Source organism: Amphiura filiformis, chromosome 2 (genome assembly GCF_039555335.1).
Source record: "Amphiura filiformis chromosome 2, Afil_fr2py, whole genome shotgun sequence".
NCBI classification, from domain to species: domain Eukaryota; kingdom Metazoa; phylum Echinodermata; class Ophiuroidea; order Amphilepidida; family Amphiuridae; genus Amphiura; species Amphiura filiformis.
In genome coordinates this window covers 34,433,762-34,460,007 of record NC_092629.1, presented here as the reverse complement: position 1 = coordinate 34,460,007, position 26,246 = coordinate 34,433,762, and the positions used below count along the sequence as shown (strand labels likewise).

The 26,246-nt window shown below is 37.0% G+C and overlaps 2 protein-coding genes across 2 annotated transcripts in view; both read left to right on the top strand.

Moving 5' to 3' along the window:
- Positions 1 to 9,992, top strand: part of LOC140171548 (acid phosphatase type 7-like) — an 18,265-nt gene extending 8,273 nt beyond the window's left edge. Inside the window, exons 4-7 of the mRNA XM_072194824.1 lie at positions 283 to 350; positions 1,230 to 1,301; positions 2,546 to 2,680; positions 8,183 to 9,992. Of these exons, the coding sequence (XP_072050925.1) occupies positions 283 to 350; positions 1,230 to 1,301; positions 2,546 to 2,680; positions 8,183 to 8,248 (341 nt within the window). The 3' untranslated portion in view covers positions 8,249 to 9,992. The remainder of the gene's footprint in view (positions 1 to 282; positions 351 to 1,229; positions 1,302 to 2,545; positions 2,681 to 8,182) is intronic.
- The window catches only part of LOC140146117 (acid phosphatase type 7-like), an 83,537-nt gene that overhangs the window by 40,237 nt on the left and 17,054 nt on the right, over positions 1 to 26,246 (top strand). Inside the window, exons 3-7 of the mRNA XM_072167866.1 lie at positions 19,334 to 19,450; positions 20,719 to 20,919; positions 21,507 to 21,695; positions 22,747 to 22,870; positions 25,980 to 26,048. Coding sequence (XP_072023967.1) covers positions 19,334 to 19,450; positions 20,719 to 20,919; positions 21,507 to 21,695; positions 22,747 to 22,870; positions 25,980 to 26,048 — 700 coding nt within the window. The remainder of the gene's footprint in view (positions 1 to 19,333; positions 19,451 to 20,718; positions 20,920 to 21,506; positions 21,696 to 22,746; positions 22,871 to 25,979; positions 26,049 to 26,246) is intronic.

Genomic DNA, 26,246 nt, shown 5'->3' with positions numbered 1-26,246 from the left:
GTTAATGCATTGAGAACACGGACGACGTGGTATATAGAAAGATCGTGTGACCCAGGATTGGTAAAAGTGAACTCCCACAAAGTACTGGGAAGTTGAAGGCAAATTGCCTACAGATTCGAGGGGCCATGTATTGGGTTCATTTTTAATGTTAAATATGCTACATTACCAGTCGTTATCCATGTACCCGAGGAGGGTCTACCAACTTTGGTGTGATTGTATCAGATCATATGTCACGCTATGCATACACTGTCATTATTATTTTACTTGATTTTGTTTTCTTAGGTGTTGATTTGTATATTGGGGCTCATGAACACAGCTACGAAAGGATGTGGCCTGTATATGATAATAAGGTATGTTTTGTGATTTCCGCATAATGCCAAACAACAATTTAATATAAACCATGCCTACATGAATTGCCTTGCGAGATTCATCCTGTGTGGGTTTCTACCATTAAAATATCCGTAACATCACCCACTGTGCTGTAGTCATCGACGTTCAATTAACCTCTTGACTGACCTAATTGATAATAACTGCACGCTGTCTGTTTTGAGGTCATTGCGTGAAATCAGAGTGGTTTGTTATTGGCCGAGGTAATTTTCCAATGGAGCGTGAGCCATATACAGAGGCCCAACGATACACAAACCCTAACGATTTCATGCAATGGCCGTAAAATAGATGGTGCAAAAGTTATTATTGTCAGTTCATTTCCACCATTTTTCAAATTTGTTTAATGAAAATAACATTGACTATTGAAAATGTATCTTCCATTCACTGTTTTAATGCGCAATGCACAAGTATGCAGGCTTACTTGCAGTGACTCGTGCTTGTTTACGTGTTAAGAAACAGTGATCAAACACAGGTTATGTGAGATTGGAAAAATTACGCATTTTGCAATCCATTGTGAGATATTAATGACCAAAATTTGCGTCCATGTGTTTACAAATAATTCAATATGATTGGCCCCACATATATTCATGCGGTTATGAATCCTTATTATTCAGATAGCAAATGATGTGTAGAATAAATTTTGGACAAAATAGTTTTCTGTAGAAAATAACATAATCCAGTTAAAACTCGAACCATATTTTTTATTTTATCAGCGCAAACATTTGAGGAACCATTTGCACTTACTGCAAGAAAAACCATTATAAATTAATGCTTGAGTGAAGTTTTTTTTATGAGTATAGTCACTGTGCTCAATTTTGTTTTGATTTTTTCTTACACTTCAGGTTTACAATGGCAGTATGGATGCCCCATACACAAACCCTAAGGCACCTGTGCATATTATCACAGGATCTGCGGTAAGTCATGTCTTCAACTCTGTACAATTTGTATGTTGTAGTGCGCTTGTTAAACATGTCTTCAACTCTGTCCAGGAAGTATTGAAATGTCATCAACAAAGTTATCAATTTGGCACATAAATTGTGTTTGTGCTATTGACGTATGTTTGAAAGTTTGCCCTGGCAGAAAGAAAGTGTAAACAGACATGTTGTAAAAAACAATCACAATTTGCATTTTGGGCTATTCAGTTAAAATCCAAACACCTCTTTGTAAGACATGAACTTAGTCTCCTACACAGGGAGTGTAAATTTCAAATGGGGTTACCTGAATAGGTGATTCCATTTAAAATCCAAGGTCATATCTTCCACAGTGGTTTATAGATGTCAACTGGAACAGACCAATAGAGACGACCACTTATAATAAACGGAAACATCAGTATTTGGTAGCAGACAGTTTGAGCCTTTTTTGGAATTATAGTACATGCAGTAGACTTCATGTGGCGATCAATTTAAACGAGGTTCTTGATGCAAAGGCTTGATCCAGTTGACATAGTGATAATCAGATTACATGTTACACTATGTGTAGGAAAAGACATGCTTTTGCAAAACACCATAAAACTGTCCCATTGCAGATGTACACGGCGGAGGGCTTTACAGCTGCTATAATTCGCTACCGTAGTGCATGTTAGAATATAACAGTTGCTAGGTCAACTGGATCACGCTTTCTTTGTTTCGAACCACTGATCGAAATGATCACAACACAAAGCCTATGGCATATCAATATTCAGAACAGGTGTATGAGCCCTGGCTTGGAGCAGTAACCATTGGTTACTAACATGCACTACGACAGCGAATATCACTGGGGCTTTTACGTTTGATATTTATACGTAGCTGGGGGTCTCATGTACTCATTACAAGTGTTCAAGAAGTAAGAGCTTGGAAAAGTAAAATAGGGTTATGAAATTTGAAATGAATGATGGGAACCAGTCAGTTTTTGACACGGAGATCAATATAGCTTGGGGTATGGGTGTTTAATGCGATACAGTACAAAAGAGTTTTCATGTTCACTCCACAGGGCTGTCGAGAGAAGCATGATTCGTTCTTCGACAAGACTTTCTCAGTTTTCCGTTCTATCAATTGTGGCTGCACACGCATGATGATTGTGAATTCCACCAACATCAATTTTGAACAAGTGTCCGACGATGAAAACTTCCAATCAATTATATGACTCTCTATTTATCGTCTGTTTCTATCTCTTGTTACAGGGAAATCGGGAGCCACAATCACGTTTGCTTCCACGGAAATCATTCACTGCATTCCAATCCAGAGACTTTGGTTATACTCGTTTCTTCATTTTAAATTCCACTCATATACATGCAGAGCAAGTTTCAGATGATAAGGTAATATTTAATTTGCTGACTTCTGATTCTTCCTTCCTTCCTTCTTTCTTTTTTTACAAGCCGACTGACGAACGCCGGCTTGTTCTGTCTTCTTCAATTCTTATTACAAGCCCGGCGTCAAGCGCCGGAAACTTGTGCTATCTCTTCTCAATTCTTTCTTCTTCTTTCTTCTTCTTTCTTCTTCTGGCAACCGCAATCAACTGCATCTAGCTCCGCAAGAGATTGACAGATTCAACCAAACTTGACCCAAATGACCACTGGGCTAGACCAAACCATCCATTTGACTTTGACCTGGCTTTGACCTTTGACCTTGACCTTATGGCCAAAAATGTTGATTTCACAAAAATGCTACTCCTTCCACAAATTTCATGCGATGAGGACATGGTTATATCATGTGACTCGACTTTAGTCGGTGTCTATAGGGTGTGCTCAGATAAGGGGTCAAAGGTCATTAAGGGGTCATTTCCGGTCAAAATCTAAAAAATATTCAAAAAATCACTCTCTTTACAAAATACATAGAAGAGAGTCGCCATTAGCACACATGAATTGCTACTAGCCAGGGTATTTAGGATGCCTACAGTTTTGGGGTCAAAGGTCATTAAGGGGTTACTTCCGGTCAAAAACCAAAATTATCAAAAATGTTCAAAAAATTTTTATCTCAAAATGTAAACAGACTAGAATAATATAACCAACGTACATTAATTAGTGTTACCTGATGTATGCACGGTATTTTTATTTTGGGGGTCAAAGGTCATTAAGGGGTCACTTTCTGTTTTTAGCTAGATAACTTTAAGAATTTTTATCTCAACAACTGAACATAGTAGAATTTTTTAATTAAAAATGGAACAATGCATTTTGTCGTTGTACATAAGGTTTTTTTTTCCATTGAGGTCAAAGGTCATTAAGGGGTCAAAAGGTCAATCAAAAATTTTAAAAAAATCAAAATCCATGTTTAAGTTCCGATTAAGCTGAAATTCACCAGGAATATTTCTTATGACATCCTAGGCACAATGCAAGAGCAGTTGACCCCATCCGTAACCCAGGGGTCAAGTTATAGGGGTCAAATTGCGGCTTGTATTCAGCGTCTGTTGACTCTAGTTTCTTCTTCTTCTTCTTTCTTTCTTCTGGCAACCAATCAAAATGCTCTAGCTCCGCCAGGCATTGACAGATTTCAACCATATGTGACCCAAATGACCACTGGGTTAGGCAAAACCTTCCATTTGACTTTGAGCTGGCTGTGACCTTTGACCTTGACCTTATGGTCAAAAATGTTGATTTCACAAAAAATGCTACTCCTTCCACAAATTACATGCAATGATCATGTGACTCATGCATATGAATTAACATGTGGCAGTGCTTAAAACCTATCAAAAAGAATTGAGGTCAAAGGTCATTAAGGGGTCATTTCCGGTAAAAGTCTGAAAAATTTGTAAAAAAATATTCAAAAAATCACTGTCTTTGCAAATTATATAGCAGAGAGTCGCCATTAACACACATGCATCGCTACTAGCCAGGGTATTTAGGATGCCTACAGTTTTGGGGTCAAAGGTCATTAAGGGGTTACTTCCGGTCAAAAACTAAAATTATCAAAAATGTTCAAAAAAAAATTATCTCTTAATGTAAACAGACCAGAGTAATATAACCATCATACATGAATCAGTGCTACCTGATGTATGCATGGTATTTTTATTTTGGGGGTCAAAGGTCATTAAGTGGTCACTTCCTGTTTTTAGCTAAATAACTTAAAGAATTTTTATCTCAACAACTAAACATAGTAGAATTTTTAAATTAAAATTGGAACAATGCATTTTGACAGTGTACGTAAGGTTTTTTTTTCATTGAAGTCAAAGGTCATTAAAAAAGGGTCAATCAAAAATATAAAAAAATAAAAATCCATGTATAAGTTCCGATTAAGCTGAAATTCACCAGGAATCTTTCTTATGACATCCTAAGCACAATGCAAGAGCAGTTGACCCCATCCGTGACCCAAGGGTCAAGTTATAGGGGTCAAAGGTCAAATTTCCTGACCCATTAACAGGTCGGCTTGTACTCAGATTCTGTTGACTCTAGTTCTTTCTTTCTTTCTTTCTTTCCTTTTCTTTTCTTTTCTTTTTTCGTTTCTTTTCTTTCTTTCTTTTCTTTCTTTAAGTTAGGCGGGCAGCCTAACTTATTTCTTTCTTGCCGTTTCTTTCTTTCTTCTTTCTCACAATTTGCTACTACTCCCACATCCTTGATCGGATTTCGACCAAATTCAGTCACAAGCAGTATTGGGTAGATGGCTACAAAAGTTATGGGTTGTTTAACATCAGAGGTCATCCAAGGGGTCACAGGGGTCAAAAAAGGTCATTTTAAGTGAAAATGCTCCAATTGAGCTGAAATTTAAATGCAATGATCCTTATGACATTCTAAACATGTTTCAAATATTTTAATATTTATTTAAGGTCATTAAGGGGTCATAAAAGGGGGTCAAAGGTCAAGTTTTTCAAAATGCTCCAATTGAGCTGAAATTTAAATGCAATGATCCTTATGACATTCTAAACATTTTAAAAAGATTTTAAAATTCATTTAAGATCATTAAGGGGTCATAAAGGGGTTAAAGGTCAAGTGTTCCAAAATGCTCCAATTGAGCTGAAATTTAAATGCAATGATCCTTAAACATGTTAAAACAATAAATGCATTTAATGTCATTAAGAGGTAATAAAAGGTCAAAGGTCAAGTTTTCAAAATGTTCTAATTGCACTGCCAGCTTTCCACGATCAATGTAGGCCTACATTAAAATGGCAATTAATGAAACAGTCTTATTAAAATTAATCTTATCCAGCACAGTATTGCTGCTTGATCAGATTGTCACAATCATCCGCCTAACTTACCTCGTGCCCTTGCAAAGGGCACAGTTGCTCTAGTTCTTTCTTTCTTTCTTTCTTTCTTTCTTTCTCTTTCTTTAAGTTAGGCGTGCAGCCTAACTTATTTCTTTCTTGTGCTTTCTTTCTTTCTTTCTTTCTTTCTTCTTTCTCACAATTTGCTTCTTCTGCCACATCCTTGATCGGATTTCGACCAAACTCGGTCACAAGCAGTATTGGGTAGCTGGCTACAACAGTTATGTGTTGTTTAACGTCAGAGGTCATCCAAGGGGTCACAGGGGTCAAAAAAGGTCATTTTAACGAAAATGCTCGATTGAGCTGAAATTTAAATGCAATGATCCTTATGACATTCTAAACATGTTTCAAATATTTTAAAATTTATTTAATATCATTAAGGGGCCCATAAAGGGGTCAAAGGTCAAGTTTATCAAAATGCTCCAATTGAGCTGAAATTTAAATGCAATGATCCTTATGACATTTGAAACATTTAAAAAATATTTTAAAATTCATTTAAGGTCATTAAGGGGTCATAAAGGGGTCAAAGGTCAAGTTTTTAAAAATGCTCCAATTGAGCTGAAATTTCAATGCAATGGTCCTTATGACATTCTTAACATTTTAAAAACATTTTAAAATGCATTTAAGGTCATTAGGGGTCATAAAGGGGTCAAAGGTCAAGTGTTCCAAAATGCTCCAATTGAGCTGAAATTTGAATGCAATGATCCTTATGACATTCTAAACATGTTGAAAATATTTTAAAATTCATTTAAGGTCATTAAGGGGCAATAAAGGGGTAAAAGGTCAAGTTTTCAAAATGCTTCAATTGAGCTGAAATTTAAATGCAATGATCCTTATGACATTCTTAAGATGTTTTAAATATTTTAAAATTCATTTAAGGTCATTAAAGGGGGGCATACAGAGGTCATAGGTCAAGTTAATACTATCCAGCACAGTGTTGCTGCTTGATCAGATCGTCACAGTCATCCGCCTAACTTACCTTGTGCCCTTGCAAAGGGCACAGTTGCTCTAGTTCTTTCTTTCTTTCTTTCTTTCTTTCTTTCTTTCTTTCTTTCTTTTTTCTTTCTTTCTCTCTCTCTTTCTTTCTTTCTTTCTTTCTTTCTTTCTTTCTTTAAGTTAGGCGTGCAGTCTAATTAAAGGCTTAATGTACAATTTCCTTCAAATTTTGAATTTGTCATTATATATACTCAAAATGCTGAAATAATACTAGTAATAATGATCGGTGAATGGTTTCTGTTCATTTTGAGCTGAAATAACGAGGTAACGTGAAAGAAACACTGCTTGTTATTTTGGCCGTGTAACACGCAGTTCTATGGGCGGACATAAAGTCATAATTTCTTGAATTATGACTTTATGTCGAATTTTTGCTCTGTTTACCTACAAACACAACAAATTTGGCTGATTCCTTTAGGAGCAAGTTGTGACATGTGTAAACATTACAAATATGCCAAAAAATCAGGTTTGAAAAAAATTAACCAAATTCATATCATAAGATCATACATTATGACTTTAAGTTAGGCGTGCAGCCTAACTTAATTCTTTCTTGCCATTTCTTTCTTCCTCTTTCTTCTTTCTTCTCACAATTTGCTACTTCTGCCACATCCTTGATCGGATTTCGACCAAACTCAGTCACAAGCAGTTTTGGGTAGCTGGCTACAAAAGTTATGGGTTGTTTAACGTCAAAGGTCATCCAGAGGTCACTGGGGTCAAAAAAGGTCATTTTAACCAAAAATGCTCCGATTGAGCTGAAACGTAAATGCAATTATCCTTGTGACATTTTAAACATGTTTAAAATATTTTAAAATTCATTTAAGGTCATAAAGGGGCCATAAAGGGGTCAAAGGTCAATTTTTTAAAAATGCTCCAATTGAGCTAAAATTTAAATGCATTGATCCTTACGACATTCTTAACATTTTACAAATAGTTTAAAATTCATTTAAGGTCATTGAGGGGTCAAAGGTCAAGTTTTGCAAAATGCTCCAATTGAGCTATAATTTAAATGCAATGATCCTTATGACATTCTTAACATTTTAAAAATATTTTAAAATTTATTTAAGGTCAATAAGGGGTCATAAAGGGGACAAAGGCCAAGATTTCAAAAAACCAGCTTTCTACGATAAAGGTATATTAAAAAAGGCAATGAATGAAACAGTCTTATTAAATCAATCCTATGTCCAACACAGTATTGCTGCTTGATCAGATCGTCACAGTCATCCGCCTAACTTAACTCGTGCCCTTGCAAAGGGCACAGTTGCTCTAGTTCTTTCTTTCTTTCTTTCTTTCTTTCTTTCTTTCTTTCTTTCTTTCTTTCTTTCTTTCTTTCTTTCTTTCTTTCTTCCTTTTGTAATTAATACACATGGACTAAGGAATCAAATTGTTTTGGTGATATGCCTCTGCATAAGGTAAAAAGCACCAGATGATAAAAAAAAGTGGGGGTGCCTTATGAATAGAGAATTTGCTTTAGTACATACTGATCAATTGTTGTATTTTATTATTAATATTATTATTATTGTTATTTTGTTATCTTTATTATTAGCTTTATTATTATTATCTTTATTGTTATCTTTATTATTATTATCTTTGTAGTTATCTTTATTATTATTATCTTCTTAATTCTCTTTAACAGGGTGGACAAGTCATAGATAAATTCACACTCATCAAAGATCAACATGGACCAGAAGCTTGGCTCTAGCTGTAACAGATAAATGACATCTGAAATATCCAAATGTTTTGAAAATGTGTGTGAAATACATGTATGGATGGCAGAGTAGAAAGAAATTAAGTTAAAATAAAATTGATAACAGAACTAAAAATGAGCGTAAATGAACTTCATTTCTGTTGGATCTTGGGCAACATCTTGCATTGGTTCAAGCATGGACGAAAGAGATAACAGACAATTTCTAAACAGTCAAAGTCTCAGCTTCACCCGATAATGAGGGTTGATTGTTCCATGAAATGCGACAGGCAAAACTGCTACGCACGTACCGTGTAGTCTTTCATGTAAACGCGAAGACACGCAAAGCTCTATCACATATACGTGAAGGCACGCAACGCTGGCGTGATTGTTAGACACAGCATGATGGAACAATCGGCCCTCATGAATATGCAAGAATTCACAGCATACAAAAACATGGGGACTTTGACTGGTTACAATGGTCTGTAGTAGTCTGTGGGTTCAAGTCTTAATTTTTGAAGTAGTAGGTCTCAGTCAGAGAAGGTATCTTACACTTCTCACAATGCATTTCTTCCATTTCAATTTTCTGTACTGATTTGGTATCTAGTGCAATATGGGTCGATAGTGACAAAAAGTACCTTGATAAGCAGAACACATCCAGATCTTGCAAAATATGTGTATTTCTTGTCTAATTGACCCAAGTTTAGCCAGTCTATTCTCAACATAAAACATAGGAAACATGTACAAAAAAGTAATAGGAGTGTCATTTGATGTAATGCGGTGATGCATCATATTGCAAAGGATTCTGGGAAGGGTAAGATATCTTTTGTGAGGTCTCATTAAGAGAATGTAAATTCTGTTCTTTCTGATTTCAAAGGCATTAATATTAGGCTATTCCAGTTGAAATCCATACACCCTGTGGAAGACATTATCCTAATCTTTCACACAGGAGTATGAATTTTAAATTTGAAGTTAAGGGTATATTATGGATTTCAACTGGAATAGCCCAATACAGGAACTACTAAACTGCCAGTGCAATGTTTTCCAAGTGCATATAGACTTTTTTCCCAAACAGCAATCAATCTATTTGGTCCAATGTTCAAGTCATGTATGCTCACATGCAAATACAGCACCCTTGCGCGCCATCAACTTTTCGTTATACTGGTCGCCAGCAAATGATAAAAGAAGTAAATGTTGATTTTCAAATAGTGTCACTTTTTTTCGGTTTCTTTTATATTTTGTAGTATCAAAACAAGCTGAAACAAAGGTAAACAGTATACAGGTGTCTGAACACTTATTTTGTGGAAGCTGATGTGAAAGTTGACAAAAGCTATACTCAGTGTTTGGTGTTTTTACATTGAGTGCATGGGGGGGGGGAATGAACATGTTTGTTTGTTTACATGTAAGACCCAATATCAATTAATTGACGTCACAGGAAAAAGGTGTATAGCACTTCTTCATCTCAACAGTCTGCAGTTTAACACCATGAATACTACCTGTTGATTGGCTACAAGAAGGTAATTGAGCCAATTTAGCAACATGGTATTAAGAATTGAGCTGAAACTAGAAGCTGTATTTTAATTGGTCATTCAGAGGAATATATCACATAATTAGCCAATAAGAAAGGCTACATTGTATAAGAAAAGCAGTAATTCTCAGGGGAATTAGAAACCATTTGAACCAGAGCCGTGTTTGTTATTTAAATATTTATAAGCTATATTTTAATTGCTCATTCAGATGAATATATCATATAATTAGCCAATCACAAAGGCTGTAAGAAATGCAATAATTCTCAGGGGCATTATATGCAGTATGATTCTCAACAGACCCATCCCTTATTGAATTGAATTGAATTTGTCAGTCACAACACATAGTGGTATTCATGGAGGACAATGTGAAATAAGCTAGAATACATTTCCGAGAAAAAAGTTTGAAGGATATGGTACTAATGACAGAGTCAGTACTCCTCCACTTTCAGTGCACCGATTTCATTCGAAATTGAAGTGTAAGATTTAAAGTACTGTAACTTTAATAGTAATGAATGAGCTATAGGATATTTCTAGCTCTAAACTTATATACATCACTATGTGAAATTGAAGATTCAGGTTTTGCGGCCTGTTTTTGAAGCTTAGGTCGCACGTTTGCTACTATGTGAAACTGAGTATATCGGCCTTTCAGTGTCAACCGTCATTTAAAAACGGGAGATGTTGGGTTCGCGGCCCATTTCTGAAGCGTACACCAAATTTACGCCATTTCATTGACCTGTGATGCTGATTCTGTGCCTAATGTCATCTAAGTAGATTTTCGTTGTATCACATAGTGGCGTATGTTAATCTTACGCCACTATAATGTGAAAATCTCTGGCTCAGATGACAGTGTGGCATTGGAAGTCATTTGAATATATTTTGGAGAGATGTTTTGGTATAGGTAAAACCTTGTATAGAACATTATATTATTGAACTTAATTAGCAATCAGTACTTAATTGATTAATTATGAACTATCTTTGATATCAAAGGATTTGGTTATGTGACCATGCAAACACACTTAAAGGAAAACGTTTAAATGTCGGGTTAAATAAAGAGCCAAAAAAGTTTTACCAACATTCAGAAAAACATTCATGCAAAATATTCTAACATAATGTTAACAAAAATGTTTGCCAAAAAGTATTTTGCAATAACATTTTGTCAACTTTTTTAGAATGTTGTAGTGCTTTTCATATAAAATGTTTTAAAAATGTTTTCATGACCTTAATACTGTGAAGTTTTTAATTTCACTAGTATTTAATTTCACTAATTGCCAATGACCACCATTTTTGTGGGTCTTTAATGTGCTAATTCAGCAATTCATATTTATAATTCAATGTAAAACTGTCAAATTTGCAGATACATGTATGTAATTTAGCGAATTAAGGCTTCTAGCAAAATTAAATTCCTAAACAAAATTAAGTGGTTTTATAGTATAACACGACATTTCAATGTCATTAAAACGTTTTGACCAAAACATGTTTATAACACGTTTATAATGTTTTAAAAACATATTTGTGTTTGCTGGGGAGTTACTATATTTAATATGACATAGTTATACAGGTATTATTATAATTAGGACAAAAAAAATTGCTTGATTGGAGTAACCCGACCGACCCAAAAAATATGCCGGACCCTAGACTTTAAAAAAAAAAAAAATTCCAAACAACTTTAAAAAAAAAAATTGAATTGAAATAAAAATTTAAAAAAAGGAAAGAAAAAGTTCCAAAGCCTTTATCATACACAATTTACCGCTTAAAATGTGTGTAAAAAAATGCTGACCGATGACCTGCCCTAATTCTTTTTAATGCTCGCCCATCAAACAATTTTTATGGCCTCTTTTAGCAACTCATTCAATAATTGTTAATAAATCCTGCTTATTTGTTTGTTAGCACAAGTATTTGACCTAATTAGTGCTCCTTCCCTAATGAGCACCCCTACTTTAATTTTTAGAGTTACAACTGTCCAAGTGCCCCTATTCAATGCACCTGTACAACTAAATTCCATCAAATGTCTGAAAAAAAAAAGCTTTGACCTTCCAGGTTAGAATTGGGATGATTTTGACTTCAGATTGGATTTGGATATTTATGCATGTAAATTCCTATTTGTAACTTTCATTTAATAATTTTAATACCTCCCACCTGCCCTAAAAATGGCTCACTTAAGAATCGTGGGTGCTAATTAGGCCTGCACGACAAAAGTAAGCCAAAAGTCGAAAGTCGCAACTATTTGACGATAGTCACAACTACGACTATAATGATTACCAATTAGTGACTATTCCTGAAAGTTCAACAAGCAACAAAATTGAAGTAAAGTAAATTGTCTGCTACCGCCTTGAAAATCTGTGTAAAAGTTTATAACTTTACCTATTACTTTTACTGCCTGTTAGAACTAAGTAAAGGATTAGTGTATGTTTTAAGTGTAATCTAAAAAAAAAAAAGTAATCTTGAACTTTAAGCAAATTGACCTTTGATAGTCGCCATTAGTCGTAGTCGGGACTATTTGGGTGGCGATTAGTCGACTGCTAAAAAGCCTATGTCGTGCAGCCCTAGTGCTAATTTTGGTCAAATATGGTACATGCCAGGTATATCTCAGGAGAAATGAATATACAAATCAAAGATGTTTTTGTGTTATAAGTAGGTTTGTAAATTTTACATCAAAATAATACTATCTATTTGTATTACTAGTAATAATAACGAGTGTACAAATAAAAAAAGAGTTTTCTATAAGGTATGTGTCTGGCAGTTAATGATGTAGGGAATTATTGATATCTGTGGAAGATGAGGCCGAAACATTTTCCTCGGCAAGCAAGTAGTTCGAGAGGGGACTATAATATGACTTGAACACCGTCTGTTTGTAGATGGTATGTCCTGGGGGTGTGTGTGCCCGGGGGGGGGGGTCTTCAAAATGTTGTACTGGGATGTGCCTCACAGACTTTGAGTGCTGACTTTTTCTATACCTATTTTTTGTTGTATTTGTTACCCATCAGTATCACCAAAATTTGCCCTAAATGGGCGATTTTAAGAGCACTTTTGCCAAAATACAACCAATTGGGTGCATTGGTCTTCACTGAAAACCCATTGATATATCAAAATCGATCAAAAGATATTCCAAAACTGTTGCACATCCCTATATACCCTCAACCAAGGAGAGAGACCCCCTCACAGGTGTGTGCATGTTTGTCTGACAAAACTCAACCCTGCACAAGGTTTAGCTTTTTCCCTCTTTGACCCCTTGGCCGATTGTAACACAAATCACAGGTAGAGCCTGCACCATGCAGGGCGCCATACTTGTTCAGTTGCATGCGGAACTGCATGATTCCACAAATCTAAAACAGAAAACACAATGAAATTGTCAAACTTGAATCTCTGGCCTCACTCTTGCAATAGAGTATAAATGCATACACTTTTGTCATCAATCCTCCACTGATCTTTTTTACATTTCATTAATTTAAAGTGTTAATTCTTCCAACAAATGCTTTAAACATATTTTTACAGATATTTTGTTAAACTTAACAAAAATTGGGGAAACAAATTAAATGGCCAATTTCTCAAAGACAAATGCATTATCCCAAAACAAGCGTGTGTGGCAGTCATGCATCCTTTTTACTGGAATTAACCTACTTAGCTCTGGTTATATAGACTGTACTTCACGGGTCACTGGGTCTTTAATAATGGTAAAAATACAATGCCCAGTACCCATGGAAACCATTGACAATACATGTACTGATTGTTAATTTCAAGGTGTTCCATATGTTGACAGTTGAAACGTTATTTATAGATTGTGACTGCATATGTGTTAATGCACTTTGCGTAAAGTGTGTGATCAAATGTGAAAGGTATTACAAGTATTGTATTATTTCATTGAAACAACTTGCTTATAATGCATGGCAGCTAGCACCTGTATAGAAAACCGTACACCGTGACATCTGCAGATTCGGGTATCTAGTATATATGTTTGATTTCTTTCTTTTTTTGAAAAATGACATGTTGATCTAATTTCTCTGATTGCCATGTTTGTCAACATTGTTAGGTCTGTTTCCTTATGATGTAGTTCAGGATGTCCCACTCATATTTGATGAAGGAAAACTAAGGTTATTAATTATTTTAAACTGTTGTGATTTGGTAGTTCACAGCATCTTACGAATGGTAGTGAGCTTTGGCAAAAACTGCATTGCTCAATTCATAGCGGCGTGTAGAAGAATTAAAATATCACATATATACTTTTATAGGTGCTGCGGTTCTTGAGTTACGTTGTAAAGAGGGCTGAAACAACAACACTTTTGTAAAACGTACATAACTTATTAACAACAATAAATTAAGCAAGTTTGCAAAGTATACGATTTGTAGAATGAACTTTTGCAAAACATGAAGGTGTTAATTTTTAATAATATATTGATCTAGATAATGCCAATCGATTTTTAGGTTGCTTCGACCAACAATACCTCGTCTACCCTTAAAGCACGATTTGAATGACCAGGGATTTTTTGTGAAAAAGTTAGAGCCCATCAGTTGGGGATTTTGTGTGAACCAGGAGCTAAAAAAGTTTGAGACAATTAACTGCTACATGCATATTTCTGGCGTGTAAGTATGAAATTGAGAATTAGCGGGAGAGAGTTTCAGCTTGAATAACTCTAGACTTCTCCGTAGTCCACTTGCCCATTTTGCCTACTCTAGCTATTACATTTAACTTAGCATAAAACACTGATTTGTATTAATTTGTGTGCAATTGATAGATTTTCGCATCTTGATATTTTCAGTCACCATACTCCCTCATCTGTTTGTTAGCTTCCCAAGTGGACTACTTACTTTGGGTTGCGGTTAAGATCAATTCTTAACACAGGACTCTATGGAGAGTTAGGCCAATTTCTGGCCTAACTAAAATTGGCCATGATGTAATGCATCTTTTAATGGATCTGGCTTGTGATTGGTCGTCCAGATCTCGCTATAGTTTAAATCCTCCGGGCACGTGCCAATACCATTATCTTAACTACATCGTACTCAACAATCTATGGAATTTGCGGCACCGTTTGTGGTGGTGCGAAAGTTAAACTCTGAGTGGTGCATGGACGTACATTTAGCATGTCATACACTACCATGCTTAGTACTTGCGGTTAAATTGGATTGATAAACAAGTATGATTGACAGTGTGTTTTAGAGACCAACGTCCCGGGGTAAAGTTCTGCTTAAAAGTCAAAGTACATAGTCAGATTTTTTACTCGGGCTTTCGCGATCAATAAACTGGTAGATTCCAAAATCCGAATTGTTTAGTCCCGGGTGTTTAGTATTGAAGTGAGCCATTATAATTATGCAAGATATGTTTCATTCGATAACTTTTATTGTCACTAATTATCTAATTATATAAACTCTTTATGACCATTTTACTATTGGACACTTAAACTTAAACATGTTTAATAAACATCAGTATAATTTTGAGTTCAACAGAATGCGTTCATCATGATTAAATAATAATAACATATTTTTATCAAAATTCAACTATGGCATAGTCTAGAATAACTCCAGGTCATGTTGCACAATAGCATAAGTAGGAGCTGGGAGCTAGTCTTGGTAACCGGAGGGCAAATAGTAGAGAATCATGTTTTTTTCCCTCTTGATTTGCATAGTTTTATTATATATTGTCGTAATGCTGAATCTGCCAGTCTGCACCACTGCCGAGTACTTGGCGGCAGTAAATATCCTGGCCAACTCAGATTTCCTGAGTGGGGTTTGTCACCACCCTGATAGAGGAAATGCTATCTAAAGGTGACACATGTCGCAGGGGGACTGTCAATGAGCAGCTACATTGATGTACTGCATTCTTGGTGGAAAAAGAATAATGGGAGCTGGCAGACCGATAATGATGTGATATTTCCTACGACAGATGCTAGCAATTAATGTGCTGTTGCTGAAGAAAGAAATGGGAACCCACTTCACACTTAAGACAACTTAAATCTTCTAGGAGTGGGGCAGTCACCAGCCCGGCAAACCAAGGTGATACCTCTGGTTCCAGAGGGGAAAGGAATGAACAGCAATTGTGTGCCTTAATTTGGAAGGTCCTATAATGATGCTGCATAGCATGATGAAGGTCTAGAACAAGGATGGAATCAACTTGCCATAATATAATTGGCACATGGAATGTGAGAAATATGACAATGGTCAATTCCTATAGCAAACTGTACATTATAGAAAGAGAAATGGAGAGATGTAATATTCCGATCTGTGGATTAATTTATGGCAGGTGGACTGTTAAAGGTCATTTCTCTCTGGATGGCAAATGTAGTGTATACTATTCTGACTTAGATGACTAAAGAGGAATGGGGTAAGGTATTTTCTGTTGAAAATAAACAGCAAATTGTGTGCTCAGCTACTAATCCAATCAGTGAACCATCTGTGTACAAGCATCACCTGTCAACATCTTGGTAGTTCATCAGGCCAACCTCGACAGCAGATAATGAGACAAGTGATTCCTTCTTTCACACATGAACTCCAAGAAACCGTCAACAAAATTCCTAATTCAGACATTACATCATCATGGGGGACTTCACTTCAGTGCAATGTTCTCTGGAAAAAGACAAGAACTGGCTGGTAGATTGAACCAGATCAATATTTCTACTGCTTCCAAAAAAGGGTGACACAAGAGAATGCAAAAACAATGGGTTCATATCTCTTACTTCCCATGCAAGGGAGATCATGCTGTCCAATATAGTTGAAACGATCAATCAGCACATGCATCATGAGATTCCCCCAGAGCAGGCCAGTTTTGTGGAAGTAAGAGGCACAAGAGACCCAAATAGTGAATTTCAGAAATATTACGGAAAGCTATTGAATTAGAAAATCCAGTCTAGGTGATATGTGCCTCATTCACTATTCAAAAGCATGTGATACTGTTCAATATCAAAAACTGTGAGACACTTCAGGACACTCTGTGTCATCAGGAATCTGCAGCAAGAACTATGTGGTGACAACCTGATTCAAAATTGAGCAATTGGGGTGAGACAAGCCTCTCCTCATCTGTTTAATGCAAATGCAGAGTGCATCATGTGAATTACTCTCAAGAACTGCAGTATGTTGGAGGCAGACCCATGCATAAACAACTTTAATACGGTATGCTGATGACACTACCCTTCTAGCAGACAGGTGCATGTGAACTTGAGGATCTGATTGAAAAGAGTATTGGAGAGTGAAATTTTAGGTTTAGCCTTTTTCTGAATGTAAGCAAAACAAAGGTGATGGTCATCAACCAACAAGAAGAGAACACTACTGAGTTTTGGAAGAGAACACTACTATTCATCACTGTATTCATGCACTGAGGAAACCAAGCAATTGAAATTATCAATCAGTCCAACATCTTGGATCAGTGATTTCAAATCAAGACGGATGCTCTATTGAGATTAGACGTCGTCTGGCAATGGAAGGACAGAAGTGCATGCAAATCAACAAAGATTAAAGACTCATTGCCACTTTTGATTTTCCAGATTGCAACATATGCATGTGAAACGTGGGTGATCAATGCGGCAGATCAGAGAAGGATTGAAGCGTTTGGGATGTGGTGCTGGAGAAAGCATTTGTGCATCCCCTGGACTGCCAATAGGACCAATGAAAGTGCTTGGCATGAAATAGGGGAGAAAGATTTGCTCTTCAACTCAGTGATGAAACAGAAGCTACAGTTATTTGGACATGTTGCCTGACAGGAAGGAGTCAATCTGGAGAAAGTTGATGGGAAAAGAAGCAGGGAAAGGCAGAAACTCATTAGGTGGACTAATGGGATTATATTTTCTGTAACTAAACGATAAAAACAGACAAAATCTGTTCCAACTGACCAACAGGGAACCAAAGGATGGATCCAAAAGAATACAACAGTGTCAAACTAGCAATGGATAAAATTAAAAGCAGGGAAATGTGACACAATATCCAATGAGGGGAATGACACAAAAAGGTATAAATAAATTTAAAAACCCTGTTTTAAATCTCTGTATATACCTTTTGCGTTATTCACCCATTGGATGTGTCACATTCCCTGTTTTTAATTCTAACTTAAAGGAGTATTTTGTGATCCTACCATCCTCTTTTTATGACATTTTTCAGTAGACATCCACAAAAAAAGCTTATTCCCAAAATTTCAGTTGATTCCGATTTTGCGTTTGCGAGTTATGCATGAATATGTGTATTACACTGCTCCATATTCAATGTGTTGTAATTTCGTTCTGGTATACCAGAAATTTGACAATATTTTGCTAAACGAATTAATCTGCGAGAAATTTTTGGTACATAAGCATTATGTAGCCAGAGGTTTCCAGTGATATAAAAATCTCAACTTTTTTTGAGAAAAGTGGGGGGATGATGCTGTGGATCACGAAATACCCTTTTAACTGTCAATTTACAGTTGTCACACAAAAGCGCAAAACCGACATGGTGGAGAAACTTCATCAGAAAGGTCACAAATACTCAGACATGAGTAGATCGACAACAATATTTATAGTAAATATTTTTAATGCACAGCTTCCAACAGCTGCACAAGATCCTCCACGATCATATGTGTACATCCAAATCAAAACGAAGCACTTGTCGGCTGCTACATGTGTCTCATTTCACATAATAATTAAGAATAAATCCCAGACTTATATCAAGTGTAGGGCACTTCAAATCATCCCCAAGTCAAATTGTATAAGAAATGTTGTGTGTATTCCTAAACCATGTGACTTGGGATGATTTGAAGTGACCTCCACTGGAGATGAGTCTGGTATTTATTCCTAGCTATTATGTGAAATGAGACACATGTAGCAGCCGACAAGTGCATCGTTTTGATATGGATGTACACATATTTCAAAATACAATTAACGCATACGCATGATCTTGAAAACTTCAACTAACCAATGGGTGAGTTTGCTATCAATTCCATGTTATGCAGGCGCAGATGTTAAAAGGGCATTTCATGATCCACAGCATCATCCCCCCAATTTAATCAAAAAAAGTTGAGATTTTTATATCACTGGAAACCTCTGGCTACATAATGTTTATGTACAAAAAATTTCTTGCATATTAATTCGTTTAGCAAAGATATCGTGAAATTGTGTTCTGGTATACCAGAATGAAATTACAACACAATGTCTATGGAGTAGTGTAATACACATAATCATGCATAACTCGCAAATGCAAAATCGGAATCAACTGAAATTTTGGGAATAAGCTTTTTTCGTGGATATCTACTGACAAATGTCATAAAAAGAGGATGCTAGGATCACGAAATCCTCCTTTAATTCATCACACAGTGTACACGGACAATTGTCACACTGTTGGCGTTGCCAGCTGTGCATTCAAATGAAATTTCTGCTATAGTTAGCTGATGCAGAACCAGCCTTCGAGTGAACAAAACCCACTGGTCATTGAGAACTTTGTCCCAGTCAGAGTGGAAAGAGAATATATTCAAGGGTTAATTTTCATATTTCCCTGTCACAGAATTTACCTGAAATTGTGTTTCAAGGGGGGGGGGGCAGCGTGTCCCACCCAGCCTGTTTATAGGATATTTCTTTTTTGTAATTCTATTATTAAGTAATGGTTGAATATTTGATATCTTTTTCAGGTGTTTGCAAGATAGAAATGAGGTCTGTACTGATATGCACATTGGGTTTGGTTTCCATGGTAACAGCATGGGATCCAATATGGCTGCAACCAGAACAAGTACATTTGTCAGCTACTGGTAAGTTAAGGCAATGGAGCCAATTTCTTTGATCGTTAATGGACTGTCGATGCTTGGTCGATCCTTATTATTTTAATATGAAATACCAGTTAGGGAACAAACCAAAAGATCGATAACGTCCTATAAACGTAACTAGTTTCATTCTCAGCCCGCCCCCTTCCTCCCTGCCAGAAACGTAATAATAAAATGTTAAAAATTTTGACATAATAATAATAATGACACATTCTTCAGACCAATGTTTTTTTTTACAAAGTAATCGAGTATTTTTACCCAGGAACGTCATCGATCTTTTGGTTTGTTCCCTTAGATGATAACATTGAATATTGGTATATAATGTATTGACTAAAACAAATTTATCATTAATTCTGATTTGTTGGTTGATATAGTTCATTGATTACAAGCAATGAAGTTTCATCAAGGGTCGATCCCAAGATCAAACCAATTTGTGTGGGGTGTCTAACTTGTGTTGAAACTGAACTCCATGTAGTCCAGTATATGGGGGTTCATAATGTGCATCCCCAGGACTCTGCCAATCCAAGGTTTGAGCTTCCTTTTATGGTCCTATAACATATTTAAGATGTTAACTCCTGGCACTCTGGATCTGGCCATATTCAAGAACAAAGGTCAACACACAGGTCAAAGTTATGATCGAAAATAGTGGCCGCATGCTCGGTTGTAATAATGCCATTTTTATAGTTCCTAGTCAAGAATTAGTGAAGGGGGCTATAGCAATAGCTCCAAACGGGGACACATCCTCATTTTTTGGAAGTTCCCGGTTGGTGAGAATAATTTTTGTATAAGTCGATCCCTGATTGCTGGTAAAAACAAATGCACACGCCACTGCACATACAAATAAAACAGCAAATTTAGTCCAGTATATGGGAGTTCATAATGTGCATCCCCAGGACTCTGCCAATCCAAGGTTTGAGCTTCCTTTTATGGTCCTATAACATATTTAAGATGTTAACTCCTGGCACTCTGGATCTGGCCATATTCAAGAACAAAGGTCAACACACAGGTCAAAGTTATGATTGAAAATAGTGGCCGCATGCTCGGTTGTAATAATGCCATTTTTATAGTTCCTAGTCAAGAATTGGTGAAGGGGGCTATAGCAATAGCTCCAAACGGGGACACATCCTCATTTTTTGGAAGTTCCCGGTTGGTGAGAATAATTTTTGTATAAGTCGATCCCTGATTGCTGGTAAAAACAAATGCACACGCCACTGCACATACAAATAAAACAGCCAATTTACTTGCTTTTTCCTCAGGTGACCCAACTCAGATGATGGTCACATGGAGCACATTCAACGACACCAAAGAATCAACGGTAGAATTCGGATTCCAGGTGGAGAACATGACCATGACGGCCTATGGTAGCAGAACTAAGTTTGTTGATGGAGGGCCCGAGAAACATACACAATATATACATAGAGTAACACTGACCAACCTAATGCCTGGATTACTGTATAGTAAGTGCTTTTTGTGTCCATGCCTTTATAGCCAGGCTTTTTTGTGAGGTATGGGATATCCAAAGTAGGAATATTTTTCGGGTAAAAAAATTTGGCTTGTCTGTAAAGAGGATACTTGTACCAATAAAATTGGACTTTTTTACATCAATCACAAAATAAATACTTTTTGGATTCTTCCAAATTAAATGGGGACAACAGATTTCTGAGGAAGGGGATCAATGTTTCCCTTTATACAAAACTTGAATGCATTCCTGTTTCATTTAACGTCTATGACCACAACCATAAGGTCCTCTTGCTTAGCTTTTGTTGTTGAATGCATTCTGAATGCATATTAGCATTCAAGTTGTCTTCAATATGATCAAAATATTTAAATGACCTCCAAATGCATTCAAATGCAAATGCTAATACCACATTAATTCCATTCAGTCTCCTGTTACACTTGAATGCATTCATTCAATACAATTGAATGCAACTGAATGTTTTTGAATGCAACCAAATACAATAACTGCAGGGTCAGGCTGAATTGTTTTCTTAATTTGTTTAATTTAATCACAATGGGAAATTTGACTTTCTTTATATCATTCCAGTGTATCGGTGCGGCAGTTCATACGGTTGGAGTTCTGTATTCTACTTTCGAGCGTTACCATCTGATCCCACTCCTGTAGGTGGTATACGTCTTGCAGTATACGGTGACATGGGAAACGAAAATGCACAGTCACTTGGAAGACTACAGGTAGAGGCACAAAGTGGAATGTATGATGCTATACTACATGTGGGTTAGTATACAAAGACTTGGGATATTCCAGTTGAAATCCATACACCCCCTATGAAAGACATGACCTTAATCTTCTACACAGGGAGTGTGAATTTCAAATGGTGTTACCTGAATGGGTGAATCTATTTGAAAGCTACACCCCTGTGTGGGAGATTAAGGTCCTGTTTTCCACAGGGGTGTATGGATTTCAAATGGAATAGCTAGCCCATGTACAAAAAAGCCTGAGTAAAAAAGGCGTACCCAGTGAGTGTCATGGTTGAGTCAAGTCAATTCTTATAATATCTCAAGTCAAGTCAAATTGATTGGGCTATACACACACTATCAAAGACGTAATCTTAATCTCCCACACAAGGAGTGTAGATTTCAAATGGAGTCACCCATTTATAGGTAACCCTGTTTGAATTTAACACTCCCGTTGTGCAAGATTATGTGCAAGGGAGTGTATGGATTTTAGCTAGCCCATTCACTGTACAATCTCTATGGGGGAAATCTGGGCACAAAGTATGCACAGAGAAATTATAAAGCAGGACTTGCTCCCTATTCCAGAAAAATACAGCACTAATTTTTTGGAATTAAAAAAAATCTTGTTTTGCCCAGAGTACATCGAATAATATACCCTCACTTGAAACAATTGGGACAAATCTCAGTGCAAATTTTTTGGTGTGACCATGTGGGTGTAGTATGCATTTTGTAAGGCCAAAAAAGTAGCATGTTTCATAGCTTGCGAAGATTTTAAAATTCAGTGGGGAATGTATTTTATTCCCTTCTTCCCCCACCTAAATTCGGTAAAAACAAACTGGACTGAGATAATTAGCACAATTTTTTCCACGCCGCACACTGTCACTATTATGATGTGGATACACGTGCATGCGCTATCTATAGCTTTAAATATTTGGGAAGGGAATGATTTTTTCTTTTCAAATCTCACTATTTTTTTGCCATAATAGAATAGAAATAAAGGGTGTTACAGTATTCTTTATACCCAAATAAAGTGGACTCGGCAAACGGCAGTATACTTAAGTGATCGTAAATTAATTTTGTTCTTCTTGTAGGTGATTTTGCATATGACATGGAGAATAACAATGGCAGGGTTGGTGATGAGTTTATGCGTCAGATCGAGACAGCGGCTGCCTATGTACCTTATATGACATGTCCTGGTAACCATGAAAATGCCTAGTAAGTGTAGCAAACAAACATAAAGACAGACAGACAGACTAACAGACAATGCCAGGGTTGGTGATGAGTTTATGCGTCAGATCGAGACAGCGGCTGCCTATGTACCTTATATGACATGTCCTGGTAACCATGAAAATGCATAGTAAGTGTAGCAAACAAACATAAAGACAGACAGACAGACCAACAGACAATGCCAGGGTTGGTGATGAGTTTATGCATCAGATTGAGACAGCGGCTGCCTATGTACCTTATATGACATGTCCTGGTAACCATGAAAATGCATAGTAAGTGTAGCAAACAAACATAAAGACAGACTGACTAACAGACAATGCCAGGGTTGGTGATGAGTTTATGCGTCAGATTGAGACAGCGGCTGCCTATGTACCTTATATGACATGTCCTGGTAACCATGAAAATGCCTAGTAAGTGTAGCAAACAAACATAAAGACAGACAGACAGACCAACAGACAATGCCAGGGTGGGTGATGAGTTTATGCATCAGATTGAGACAGCAGCTGCCTATGTACCTTATATGACATGTCCTGGGAACCATGAAAATGCCTAGTAAGTATAGCAAACAGACAGACACACAGACAGACCAACAGACAATGCCAGGGTTGGTGATGAGTTTATACGTCAGATTGAGACAGCGGCTGCCTATGTACCTTATATGACATGTCCTGGTAACCATGAAAATGCCTAGTAAGTATAGCAAACAGACAGACACACAGACAGACCAACAGACAATGCCAGGGTTGGTGATGAGTTTATGCGACAGATTCAGACAGCGGCTGCCTATGTACCTTATATGACATGTCCTGGTAACCATGAAAATGCCTAGTAAGTATAGCAAACAAACAGAAAGACAGACACACAGACAGACCAACAGACAATGCCAGGGTTGGTGATGAGTTTATGCGTCAGATCGAGACAGCGGCTGCCTATGTACCTTATATGACATGTCCTGGTAACCATGAAAATGCATAGTAAGTGTAGCAAACAAACATAAAGACAGACAGACAGACCAACAGACAATGCCAGGGTTGGTGATGAGTTTATGCGTCAGATTGAGACAGCGGCTGCCTATGTACCTTATATGACATGTCCTGGTAACCATGAAAATGCATAGTAAGTGTAGCAAACAAACATAAAGACAGACAGACAGACCAACAGACAATGCCAGGGTTGGTAATGAGTTTATGCGTCAGATTGAGACAGCGGCTGCCTATGTACCTTATATGACATGTCCTGGTAACCATGAAAATGCATAGTAAGTGTAGCAAACAAACAGAAAGACAGACACACAGACAGACCAACAGACAATGCCAGGGTTGGTGATGAGTTTATGCGTCAGATTGAGACAGTGGCTGCCTATGTACCTTATATGACATGTCCTGGTAACCATGAAAATGCCTAGTAAGTATAGCAAACAAACATACAGACAGACCAACAGACAATGGTACTGTTGGTGATGAGTTTATGCGTCAGATTGAGACAGCGGCTGCCTATGTACCTTATATGTCATGTCCTGGTAACCATGAAAATGCATAGTAAGTGTAGCAAACAAACAGAAAGACAGACACACAGACAGACCAACAGACAATGCCAGGGTTGGTGATGAGTTTATGCGTCAGATTGAGACAGTGGCTGCCTATGTACCTTATATGACATGTCCTGGTAACCATGAAAATGCCTAGTAAGTATAGCAAACAAACATAAAGACAGACAGACAGACCAACAGACAATGGTACTGTTGGTGATGAGTTTATGCGTCAGATTGAGACAGCGGCTGCCTATGTACCTTATATGTCATGTCCTGGTAACCATGAAAATGCATAGTAAGTGTAGCAAACAAACAGAAAGACAGACACACAGACAGACCAACAGACAATGCCAGGGTTGGTGATGTGTTTATGCGTCAGATTGAAACAGCGGCTGCCTATGTACCTTATATGACATGTCCTGGTAACCATTAAAATGCATAGTAAGTGTAGCAAACAAACATAAAGACAGACAGACAGACCAACAGACAATGCCAGGGTTGGTGATGAGTTTATACACCAGATTGAAACAGTGGTTGCCTATGTACCTTATATGACATGTCCTAGGAACCATGAAAATGCATAGTAAGTGTAGCAAACAAACAGAAAGACAGACCAACAGACAATGCAAGGGTTGGTGATGAGTTTATACACCAGATTGAAACAGTGGTTGCCTATGTACCTTATATGACATGTCCTAGGAACCATGAAAATGCCTAGTAAGTGTAGCAAACAAACAGACAGACAGACAATACCAGGGTCAGTGATGAGTTCATACGCCACATTGAGACAGCAAAATTACAGCGCTTTGAATCCTCTGAAAAAATGTGCTATATAAGTCCAATTTTTTTAAGACAGACAAACCGTGTCAGGGATGAATTTGAGCCCATCCCTAGATGGACAAAGTACATGTATTGTAAGTGTTTACAGACAGCATGACAGACACCAGTTCAATCGGACTATTCCATTTAAAATCCACACTACCCCTGTAGCAGATTTAGCTCAAGTCTTCCACAGAGGGAGTATGAGTTTTGAATGCAATAGACAATTGGTTAACTTCCATTTGAAATACTCACTCCAGTTGTGGAAGATATAGGTAAAGTCATAATGCTGTGGGTTCAAAACGACTAACCCTGACCAATTACATTTGAAAAACATACTCCCTTGATGGAAGATATTTCCAAAATCTTCCACAGGGGTAGTGTGGAATTGAAATGGAATAGTCCAATTGAACTGATGAAACTTACAGTGTGGGTTTTCTTTTTTCATTCAAGGATCATGTCAAGTCAGGGTCGGGCCTACTTTTAGGGTTGGTCGGGTTACACCAATCAAACAGATTTTTAGGCCTTATGGAGAAATCACAAAAAAGTGAAAACACCACGTATCGGATATTTGTACACTTGGTGCTGACAGTTATTGATTTGATGGTGTCCAGTGTGCATGTTACAATGCATATTTTCAGCTGTCAAATGGGACATATGCAACCCAGGTGTATTCCAATTATGAGATTCTTTAAAAAATGTGCAGGATTGCTTATAGAATGTCCAAATTTTTTGTTTTGTCCACAGCAACTTCTCCAATTACAAGAACCGTTTTACCATGCCTATGTATGAAGAAGTACAGAGTTTATGGTATAGGTAAGTGTTTCTCAAGAATAAGTTCTGCAGGTGTGTGTGGGTGGGGTGGGGTGTGTGTGTGTGTGGGGGGGTGGGGGCTATGTATGAAGAAGTAGAGAGTTTATGGTATGGGTAAGTGTTTCTCAAGAATAAGTCATGCAGGGATGTGGGTGGGGTGTGTGTGTGTGTGTGGGGGGGGCTATATATGAAGAAGTAGTG